This window comes from Saimiri boliviensis, chromosome 3, assembly GCF_048565385.1.
Source record: "Saimiri boliviensis isolate mSaiBol1 chromosome 3, mSaiBol1.pri, whole genome shotgun sequence".
In the NCBI taxonomy this organism is placed as follows: Eukaryota; Metazoa; Chordata; class Mammalia; order Primates; family Cebidae; genus Saimiri; species Saimiri boliviensis.
In genome coordinates this window covers 114047501-114059713 of record NC_133451.1, presented here as the reverse complement: position 1 = coordinate 114059713, position 12213 = coordinate 114047501, and the positions used below count along the sequence as shown (strand labels likewise).

The 12213-nt window shown below is 39.8% G+C and overlaps 1 protein-coding gene across 19 annotated transcripts in view; it reads right to left on the bottom strand.

Annotated features, from left to right (window-relative positions):
- Positions 1–12213, bottom strand: part of TENM3 (teneurin transmembrane protein 3) — a 2726163-nt gene that overhangs the window by 350007 nt on the left and 2363943 nt on the right. The window contains exon 1 of one of the 19 annotated variants that reach the window (XM_074396678.1): positions 9284–9376. The exons of 17 other annotated variants lie outside the window; for them this stretch is intronic. Coding sequence is in view for 1 of the 2 variants with exons in the window: in XM_074396677.1 (XP_074252778.1) it covers positions 8918–8936 (19 nt within the window). In the remaining variant the exon portion in view is untranslated. Of the gene's footprint in view, positions 1–8917; positions 9160–9283; positions 9377–12213 lie in introns of those variants that run through there. One more of the 19 variants, XM_074396677.1, reaches the window with a different exon arrangement.

The following is a 12213-nucleotide window of genomic DNA, read 5'->3' as shown; positions in this document are numbered from 1 at the left end:
CAGGTTCAATAAAAACCATTTTGATGTGTTAATAGCCTTTAATAGTAAAAACAGCCATCAATTAAATAAACAGCCATTAAATGGGGAATAGAAACGTCAATAAAGGCATCATCCACTAATTTTCAAATCAATGATGCTAATCATTGCTATATATTAATCAGGGAGTGGACATCAGCTATACCATAGATGATCACACTTCATAAAAAGTCTGAATTAAAAATAAAAACAGGAGAACAATACAAAACATATATTGCCTCAATAAGCACTTGTTGATAAATTATTTGCCTTGAGCAAATATGAAAATCTTTGTAACATCCAGTGGTTGCAATGTTTATGAGAAATTATAGACTGGCATATTTCTATTCTACAATAGGAAATAGAACTTACATGTAAAGCAAAATTTAGGACTAAAATCAGAACCAAACCTAATTTGACAACTACACTGGATGCAGAATTCAGTAATGAGGAAAGACAAAGGCCTGGTGTGGTGGCTCATGCCTGAAATCCAACACTTAGGAGGCCAAGGCAGGAGGACTGTGTGAGCCAAAGAGCTCAAGACTAGCCTAGGCAATATAATGGGACCCTTCTTCCACCACAAAATTTTTTTTTTTTAATTAGCTGGGCATGGTGGCACATACCTGTGGTCCCAGCCATTGGGGAGGCTGAGGTGGGAGGATCACTTGAGCCTAAGAGTTGGAGGCTGTGGTAAGCCATGTTCGTGCCACTGCACTCCAGCCTAGGTAACAGTGCAAGGCCTAGTCTCAAAAGAAAAAAGGAAGGAAGGAAGACGGAAGGAAGGAAGGATGGATGGATATTATGATTTAGGTATTCCCGTGTCTGCATCCAAACCTCTCATTAGCAACCAACTTAACTCTTCTTTAACTCATTTTCACTGACTTTAAAATAGAGATCATAAAAGAATTTAACTTCATGAGTTGTTCTGAAGATGAGATGAAATAACATATAAAGGGTTTAACACAGACGCTATCTTTCAGGAAATAATAAGTGTCAGCCTTGGCTTGTTAATTTTGAAATTTATCTTCAGTTCTAAAACTCTGTAATTCTATTCATTTTCTCAGGAGAAAGTAAACTTGGTTTTTAGAGTATTGTGTGGGTATTTGTTCTTTTCTCTCTCTCTTTTTTTTTTTTTTTTGAGATGGAGTCTTGCTCTGTCACCCAGGTTGTGGAGTGCAGTGATGCAATCTCAGCTCACCTGTCAGGTTCACACGCTTCTCCTGCCTCAGCCTCCCTAGTAACTGGGATTACAGGCGACCACGACCACACCCAGACAATGTTTTTTAATTTTTAGTAGAGATGGGGTTTTTCCATGTTGGCCAGGCTAGTCTTGAACTCCTGACTTGAGGTGATCCACCTGCCTCGACCTCCCAGAGTGCTGGGATTACAAGCATGAGCCACCACGCCTGGGCCAGGTGTTTTTGTTCTTAAGGTGAATGAAGACGGAGCAAGAGAACAGAAATATGGAGTTTCTTTTCCTGTTCTTCTAGCATTCCTCATCTGTCCTTCCAGCATTCTTCAACTATTAATCTTCTGGTAACACAAACATGGAAGGTATACTGATTGTTGTTCTAAATTATCATCTTAAAGATTATCTCTTCCCTACTTTAGTCATCCAAAGATAGCTGCATTAGAAATGATTTTTATCAGTTTCAAAAAATACTAGAATTGGCCAGGCACAGTGGCTCACGCCTGTAATCCCAGCACTTTGGGAGGCCAAGGCAGGCAGATCAGAAGGTCAGGAGATTAAGACCATCCCGGCCAACATGGTAAAACCCCGTCTGTGCTAAAAATACAAAAAAATTAGCTGGGAGTGGTGGTGCATGCCTGTAGTCCCAGCTACTCCGGAGGCTGAGGCAGGAGAATTACTTGAACCCGGGAGGCAGATACTGGAGTGAGCTAAGATCGCATCACTGCACTACAGCTTGGGTGATAGTGCGAGACTTCATCTCAAAAAAAAAAAAAAAATTATCAATGTGTATACATTTCAAGTTAACTGTACATGTTAAGTTTATATTATATTCTTACTCAAATTTAATGTTAAGCTTCAGTGAACTTCTTTTAATTGTGGAAATAAACTTATTTCCATTGTAGAAATGAACTTCTTTCCATTGCAGAAATTAACATTTTGCCTCACCTAAAGACCTAACACTTACTGGAACTTAGCTACCCCAAAATCTCATCCAACAGAAAATGCAAAGAAATGGAGGCATTAAGCCAAAAGGTCTTCAGAGAAGCCAAAACTAATGAAGTTAATAAAATTAGCTCTGAGACAAGTCCTTACTCAGAATCTTTCTGTTCTTATTTTATGCGTAAATTACAACAACAACAACAACAACAACAACAACAAAATAATCTACTGTTTGACAACAGAGCAATAAGAAGTGAAAGCTGACAGCTTGATAGGACCATTTAGACTGGGGATACTCAGCCTCAACAGCTCCTGAGTAAACATTATATTTTAACACAGAACTATAAAATAACTGATGCTTATAATGACCTTCTATCACCATGAAATTAAATTATGTTTAGTGTACTGATCCAATAAGCATTCAAGATTTATGGAGTAAGTATTTCTTAGCATCATGCTTAGTGCTGGTATGTAAGGATGAATGAGACAAGGTGGTTTTCTGAAAGAATTTGTCCCCCTAGCGGGGGAGAGAAAAATGTAAACAACATGGTGAAGCCCCGTCCCTACTGAAAATACAAAACTTAGCCCGGTGTGGTGGTACATGCCTATCATCCCAGCTACTTGGGAGGCTGAGGCAGGAGAAGCACTTGAATCTGTGAGGCGGAAGTTGCCTGTGCAGCAGAGTGGAACTCCATCTCAAAAAGAAAAAAGAAAGGAAAAGAGAAAGAAAAAAAAAAAAAGAAATGCCAGGCAAGTAGGCTCTTGGAAGCTCTGTGAGATGGAAAGAAGGGGCTCAGGTAGCACAGACAAGTGGAAATACTGGTGCAAAGGTAGGAGTGGAAGAGCAATGGAGGGTGAGGTAGGATCACCAAGGGTCTGATAAAACACAATTCAGAACGACAACTGTGATGAGTGGAGGCTGGAGTACAGAAAAGACAGGCAGAAGGCAGGGCAACCCGAATAGAAAGCGAATAAAATAGTCTAAGGAGAGATGAAGACAGCCTGAATTTGGGCCCTGATGGTTGGAACAGAGTGGGGGAATGAGAGAAGTTATACTTCATTTTAAACACCTTTTGATCCAATTTGTTTTTTAAATAAATGATTTTTAAATGAATAAGTCCTTTCTCATCAAGAAAAGGTGACTTTCTCCTGAACGAACTATTTTTGGCGATTTTGAGTTCCTGAGATTTTAGTGTTACATAATGCAAAGCATGATGATAAGGAGATATCTCCAATAAAATCTGAAATAATATTTTAAGTATTTTGATAATGGGCCAGATTTTTCTTTCATATGATAAAATGATTTATACTTAGCTCCCACTAATTATAATAAAAAAAGAATTCAGCATAAAGTGAAGCATTAGCTAAGCTTCAATCACTAATGTTTGACAGCTTTGCCTAGGAAAACAAAAATCTTGTGTGCAGCACTTAATTGCTGTAACTGGAGTTTCCAAAAAGGTTAGATCTTGTACTGTATTTAATAAAACTCTTCCTCTAATTGAACAATACTTGTTCAAACATTTAAGCAAGAATTCCATTTTACTGGAGTTGATATAAAATACATCACAAGGAAAAATCTTGGTCATAAAGTTAAGAAATATAAACCATAAATCTTATGGCTTTGTTTTAACTTCATAAAGGAAGTGATGACTCCAGAACAGCAGCAATGGAACTACTAAAACTTGAATAACTTTCAAGTAAACATACTTAGGCACTTGTTAAAACAAACATTATTCCCACTGCTAAAACCGACATTGGCAAGTCTCTCCTCCTAATAGCTTAAAAACAATTTGAAAAGTAGCAGAATTGTAGCTTCTTTGCAAAAAGACTAATCATCATCATTAAAAGAACCCTAAAAGCAAATACAGAATGGTCAGTCAACCTGATCACCTTAATTTTTAATGAAGGGGTATTTCCATATAAATAAATGTATGATCTATACTTATGAAAGACACTCTAACATTAAAAAGAAACTAATTTTAATTTTCACCTTCATTTTGATGATCTACAATCAGAGGAAACAGTATTTGAAAACAAAAAGAATATGATGAAGCCATAAGTAAAAATGTGTAAGTGATAAAACAAGCAGGGGTGGCTGTCATAAAATAGCCAAATGGCTTTTTCCACCTCCATCAAGGTCACTTTACTGATGATGGGCTCAATAAGATGATAATGCATTTAACCACTTTCCTTGCATCTGACTTCGACCTCACAAATCCAAATGGCCTTGTTTAACTACCCTGGCCTTTCAGCATTTCCCTGAACAAAGATAATTAAGGAGATGTACTGCCCCCTACTATCACAGGAATTGAAAGCCAAATAAACTTTTAAGAGCACAGCCAGGTGTCTACTCTGCTAATGTACAACTTTGAAGCAGGAGGTAAAATGAAATAATGGTTAAATAATTATAAAAGGTTAACAACGTTAAATTTGTTATATAAGGTAATTTTGTTTTATTTAAAAGAAAAGGCATAAAAAGGGTTCCAGATGACATTTTACAGGTCTCTAGACAGCAGGTCCTCTCTCTCCCTGCCGGAAACAGTTTAAGGCTAAAATAAAAAAGGTGCTGGGCACAAACCAGGATGAAAACAATTCATTGAAACTTTCTCACCTCATTTTAATTTTTTACAAATTTTAAGTTAGTATATATAACTACAAAAGACTAAAAGTGTTTTTTCTATGTTAGTTCCATGTTAGTCATTTTGTTACACTTTATAATATATTCTGCCTCCTTAATGCACAAAACAAGACTTTTATGTCAAACGCTATTTAATATTAAGTGAGGGGAAAAATAACATTAAAGAGAGATACTCTGTTTTCCTTTTAAATACTATAGTATGTGGTTTCCCAAATTTAACTATTATTTAAATGTGATATGCCCACAAATATTTGTGTGTACTTTTCAATTATTATTCTTCCCTTGTAAAGTGAATTTACCATCAGGGTAACATAACATCTATGGCATAAACTGTTTCTAGGAAACCAAAAGGTAGTTGTTAAACAGTAAAAATTAAGAGTAGATATTTCAAAACTTAAATACATAGCATTTTAACTGAACAGCTGGGTTTGTAACTAAAATTAATATATAAACAACAATCCTCAAACAACTGGTTTCTTAAATATGAAAATACCTTCCTTTCAAACCTGCTATATATACATATATTTATATATATGTATACATATGAAAAATAATCTCTATACTACACATACTGTTATTCTTCATAGGAAAAATCAAACTTGGACATATCAGAAGACAACATATTCCAAATACCCAACAAAAAAACTTAATTCAGGTTAAAAGGCCTTATGCAAAAATGAGTATTAGAATAACTTTTCATCTTAGACAAAACTCCAACAAGTTATACAAATTTTATTTATTTCACATTATCTATTACTAGAGGTATCTGTAATACCAAACTGATAAATCTAAGCGTAATAAATTTCTAACATAAAATACCTCTTTTAGAATAAAGAACTAAATGTTTATTTGAGTTTTAAAATAGTCAATGTTTAAGGATATGGAATCATTTCACATGATTATAGCCAAAATAGCACTTATCATTTGTAACTTAAAATCCATATTTACATGCTTTAGATTTGTCTAGATCAAACTGATGTAGCAAAAACTTCGCTAATGATCTTTATCTGAACCTTTGGGAACCCTCCTGCTCTTCTCTTTTCCTCTAGTAGCCTTTATCTTTTCATTCCTTTCTTTCTGCCCAGAAATTCTGCAGCCTGTATTTGTGTCTGCACTTGTATTAGCTAAGAATCAGGCCAATGGAAGATCTAACCATTTGACCACAGCTACTTAAAAGTTCTGGTCTAACCCAGGATAGTACAGTTTACTGCACAATCCTCCCCACCCCCCCCACCAAAAAAAAAAATCTGAAAACTTTTGCTCCCAATAATTTATTTATTTACTTTCTTCACTAAACCACCCTATCTCCTTCAGGGTACCACTTTTACAACATTCAGATATCCTTAAGGAAGAATATCCTATTTCTCAAGTGTTAGGTGCTAAAGCACTCACATCTATGGTAAGACAGAATAATTACAGCCATCCTTTAAAAAATGTAAACTACATATCTGTATGTGTGCATGTATACATACAGATTTTCACAGAGTAAGAAATCCATAATAAAGCATTAATATATCATATTAGTGTAAAATTTAAACTTTCTTTAAATGAGGAAAAGTTACTATAAAATAACTCATTTTAATAAAAATTTAAAACAAATATATTGTCCTGTATTTAGCATTTACATCTGGATTGTTAGACAGGTGGCTTGTTAAAAATCTTTATTCACAATTGTTTAAAGTAAAGCCTACCAAACAAAATAAATTATAAACATAAAGAACTGATGTTCCAAAGCCCAGACCCTTAATTGCTGATCAGAGCTGAAAACAGATCTTTTTTCTCCACTAATTGAATGAGTCTTGTTAAATCTTTTGAAATGAACTTCAGAAAATGCAAGAATACAGCTCAGAACAGGTTCTTTAATTTGGGTCATTTTCTGTTACTTGCAGTAGTGACGGGTGCTTAGCAACGCTGTTCTGGTGGCCCTTTTAAGGAAATGAATACCTGAAATACAGCATTTTAATCCATTTTACAGCATTAATTATCACGATCACTGTATTTAGACAGTGCCTCCTTTGCCACTTGCCTACATTATGAAAGACAGGAGTCCCGTGAAAAATTGAATGTATTATTCCATATGACAGAAGATCCTGTGCACCCCTTTCACCAAGTAAAAATATATAGGAACATAAAAACTAACAGTAAATAGAAGTCACAAAAACCTTTAGCTTAAATGTTTAGACAAAGATATTACTCTGAAAATCGGTGTGCAGACATCAGAAGAGTCCATGCTAAGTCGCTTTTCTTTTTCTAAATCTTCGAAAAGAATTAAATTCTATTATGCCCCACGCTAGGCCACTGCTGTCTAAGAAATGTGAAGCAAGAGCCAAAATGTAGTATAATTTTATTTGGTAGTTAAAATCTGCTCAATACTTTAAATATTTATCTTTTTTATAAAAGAGGGCTTTAAATGAGAAATATTAAGAATATCATTTGAATTATGGCCAAGTTATTCACTTCATATCTATTGTAATATGCTGCAATGATAAAACTACTAGGAAGGCAAGAAAACAAGGTAAAATCCAGGGCTACCGAGTAGTTTCTAAGAAATCAAACTGCCATTTCATACTCTGTAAATAAGTCCATCCACGTCTTATTAATGACCAATACAACAGGTTAAGAAACCAGTCATTAAAAACATTTGGAATACGCCTATCTTTTCCTGATGTCAGCTGTCACTGTTAAAAGTACAACTCTTTTAACTTTTTCCTCGTAATTAAACAATTCATTTTAGGTATCACGTCCTGAAGAAAGAAGGTGCCTCTCTTCTACAGCACTATTCTCTATCTTCACAGCTAGTAAGAGATCAAGTGACTCCCTCTTTGTCTAGAATGTACCCTAATTTCAGTCTTTTATAGCCAATTTTTTAAAGCCTTTTAACACTCAGGCTCTAAAGATGAGAAAGGAACCAGATGAACCACCTGCAATCATATTTTTTTAAGTTTCAGTTGATCAATTAATGTATAATCACCACCTCTTTAAATTAAACATACTTCATAGCGATCTCAAATTCATCATCACGTTGTGTAAATCACAGTATAAAATGAGAAAACACCAACATTTCTCAAGTTTTTTAACCTCTTACAGCAAACGGCCTCTGCTTGGAGTTTGGTGTTTTGAACAGTGCAGTTGCATTTTAATACCTTGGAGTCCGCTGTAAACAAACAAAAAAACAGAATGTGGTGTACAGACCAGTACATGCTACACTAAAATATTCAACTGAGAGGGAGGCTTAAGTTAACTGATTTCTAAAATGCCTTTTCTGGGTATTTTCAATCCTTTATTAAGGACTACTTTAACAATTAGCACACAGGGGTCTCTGGATGGCTCTCAGAAACATTTAAAACCAGAGAACAAAAGGTTTATTTTAAAAATGAAAACCTTGGCTTGTACAACTCCAGACGTGAATCTGCTTTCAATTACTGAAAGTATTTCCACTTTAGTGGAAGGGGATCAAATCTTCAACTACACCATCTTAAGGCACTGAATTTGATTATATTAGGCTTTCAGAAGACAGAATGACTTTGTGACACAGGCACATAGAGCTGTATATATCATTCATAAGATATTCCAGAGAGACAGAGACGCCAGTACAGGAGGGAGAAAATGTGACTTTCTCATTCCCAGAGATGCCACAGATCTTTGTTTTGTTTTACTGAAATACACACATCAATGGTAAGTGCTTTTTACTTTAACAGATGCAGCACAAGTTTTTCCAAGCCATGTCCAACTATTTTTGCACAGGAGTAGCCTGCAAGGAGGCACAACTGCAAAGTTGAATTTCTCGGAGAGACTGCTCTATCAGACCTGACAAAAATCACACGCTACGTATTTCGCAGGCAAAAGACTGCTCTTTTAATGAGCAAGCTGATTTTGTACCTTTTCCCCCATTAAGCAATTAGTATGATGGATTTTAGTTAATGGAACCAAAGGGCTGATTAATTTAAGCTCAATGCCGATTTCTGCACATTTCAGACATACATTATCCAAAATCACTATTGCTAAGACTGGCTCCCAACGAATTCGCAAAAGTCACCGAATGCAGGCAAAAAGGCAGCTTTACCTCACGGATTAGGACAGTACACTACTCATTTAAAAAAAAAAAAAAAAGAAATCCATCTAATTAAAAATACCGGGAACAAAAGACTCCATTCTCCCCTCGGCTACCTGCACCACTCCGGGTGACGAAGAGTCATCGAGAAAGTTCAGCCTCCATCTCTTCGAAATCCTTAAATGCGGTCCCTCAGGGGTTAAAAAGCCCCCTCAGCTCAGATGCGAATGTTGCCTCCGCACCGGTTCAAACCCGCGCCGAGCCTCCTCCCATTCCGACACCACCGGGGAGGAAAGCGGAGCCACCGGCCCCGGACCGCCGCCACCGCCGCCGCGGTCCCCGGAGCGAGCGAGCGACCCTGCCGCGCGCGGGGAGCCTCCCCGGGAGCCGCGCTCCGCCAGCCCGCCCCAGGCCGCCGCCGCCGCCGCCTCCGCCGCCGCTCACCCACCTTGCCGCGGCGCGCCCTCGCTGTGGCCTTGCGGAGCCGAGCCCAGCGCTGCCAAGTTGCCTGGGTCTGGAGCGTATCGTGTTACAGCGCCTGGCTCCGGGCTCGGGCTGCGCGCGGCGGCCAGACATGATAGGCTGAGGCTCCTCTGTTTACACCCGGCCGCCGAGGGGGCGGCGCGCCGCTTAACCCCTTCGCGCCGGGCCGCCGCCGCCGCCGCCCGCCCCGCGCCCCGCGCTCCCGCCGCTCCGCACACGCGGGCCGGGGCCTGTGAGCAGCCGTGCCCCGGCGAAGACGGAGACGCTGCACTGAGACCCGGCTCCCGGCACGCTCCGGAGACCCCGCGGGGCAGCAGCCTCCCCTTCGCACACGCACGCTCCGAGCGGCCCCGGGCGGCGGCGGCGCTCTCCGGCGGGGCTTCGCGGGCGGCTGTCGGTCCCGCCACAGAGCGGTTCTCCGGCCGCGCGACTTTCCCGTGCTCGTACGCGCAGCCGGCTCCCGACCCGCGAAAGGATCCCGACCGCGGCTCTGCCGCCGTGCCTGCGTCCCGCGTCCGAGGGGTCGCCTTCACCCGCACGCCCCACGTCCCGGCGACACTCGGCCCTCCAGCTCGCGGACGCGCTGCCTGCGACGCGGGCCCGGCGGTACCTCGAGGGCAGGCGGGGTCGACGCCGGGGCGTCCGCAGCGAGGGTGTGGGTGTCGCTCGGGAACGCGGCGGGGACCGGCTCGGCCGGCGTTCGCCCCTCGGCCTCGGCCGCCGCCTCTCCGCCACTTTCTCGGCCCCTGGAAGGACCGGCCCGTGGCGAGGGCTGCTCTGCGCCCGCGTCCCCGCAGCAGTCGCGGACCCCTCAAGGCCGACGAGTCGGTGTCGCGACCCGCGAAGAGAAGACGGTCCTCCGGGGCCGAAGGCGTGTGTGCCAGTGGCCCAAGCCACGCTGCAGGATGTGCCCGGGCTGGACAGCCCGGATCCTTAATGGCTCGTGTGGTGTTCTAACTAGCTTTACTTTTAAATAAAATACTTTTATTTTAAAAAATTGTCCTCCCCCCCCCCACTAGATCCACTATTATTTTTGCATTGCCTCCAGTCCAACGTTCCTCCTTTTAATTTCTCTTTCTTCTAGAACATTCCATCCCTCCAGCCTCTTCCTCCATTAAACTGGGCATTTAATGACCGAATTTTCCTGAATTTTTAGATTCACCGTGGCTTTCTTCCAATCCCTTCAAACCTCTCAAGTATTTTTATGAAGAAACAAGAAAGAAAACAAGAAACACTTTACATCACAGTATCAATATCACTCAACTTCTATCAGCTCTCATTCCATATTTTAACTGCCTTCTAAATATAGACTCAAACCAAAAAATTAATACTTTAAGAAAGGAAGGATCAGTGTTCTCTTTTCATTTATCAATAAGGTTAGCAGATTGCAATTAGGATTTCTCTCTTACCCCACCCTCTTTCCTCCAGTAAAGACAAAATGCTTTCCTCATTCCCATGATTCAACAATAACAGTAATTTCTTTATCTTCTTGAACATATTACCTGTACCTTGACTTTTGTCGCTTTTTATACCCAATGCTACGGGAATATGAATACAGCTGTTGTACCTCTTTGTACATACTTTTCTTTCTCATTTTCCATTACGTCTAAGACATCCATCCTCATACATGGAAATATCTGATGCCGCTCAGGGTTTAAGCAGTCTACACCTTAATGTTCTTTTCTATCACTAACTCTGGCTCTTCTAAAATCGTGCTCACAAACACACTCTATTACAACATCACAACCAGCCTGTCTATTCCTCCATTAATGATCAATATATTCACCCTTTAATTGGGACACTATGAAGATATAAGAAATTATTTAAACACAAGGCAGTTATTTAAAATTTAGACATTCCTTTGACACTATAAATTTTGAAGTTATCTCAGGGTTTTGAAATTCTCTTTAGTAAAATTGGGTCAAAAAAATAGAACAATAGCTATGTTGTCGGGCACTGCAAGACTTCTAAGCTCTTAAGCAAATATCTTCCTTAAGTCATAATGTTTTGAAGAGGATCATTTCACAAATAAATGCTATGCATGTGTCTTCTGAGGGGGGCTGGGGGGTTACCTGAAGTAACTGCAAATAAACACCATATAACTAGGGCAGAAGATGTTCAATTGGAATCTTTGAATAATTAAATAGGCAGAACATTATACAGTTAAAATCTGTCAGGAGGCTCGTCGCAGTGGCTCATGCCTCTAATCCCAGCACTTTGGGAGACTGTGGTGGGCAGACCGCTTGAGCCCAGGAGTTCAAGACCAAGCTGAGCAATATAGGGAGACTCTGTCACTTAAAAAAATAATAATAAAGTAGTAGGACCTGGAGGCTTGTCTATGCTTTCAAAATGTACTCCTTGATTTTTGACAACCACAGGTTAGCAGATCTGGACTTGGACTAGAACGTTCAAATGCACATTAGTGGAAGAATGAAAGGCTTTAAGATCTTAAATAAATCATTGTTTGGGTCAAGATGAATCTCAGGATGACTGATACTTTGGCATGCTCATTTCCCCAGTTGAATGCTATGTGAATTGGTAGCAAAAATTTCCATTTAAAATGCGAATTAGATACAAATATATACAGGTTAGGCAACATTTTATATTGGACTGTACTGGAATATTCTACATGTATATCTAGTTCCTTAGGCAACATTTTATATTGGACTGTACTGGAATATTCTACATGTATATCTAGTTCCAACTTTTCTGAATACGAAACTAATTATGTATTTCCAAATTAGACAAAGATAGTATCCCTTGAGAATAATCATGGATTTATACTGAGCAGTAGCAGTAGCAGCCCATGGGGCAGAGGCAGAGGAAGAGACGTGGTTTTAAACGATTTCTATTGCTGAAAAGTGAAGGATGGTCTCCACATGTCTTCCCAAGAAA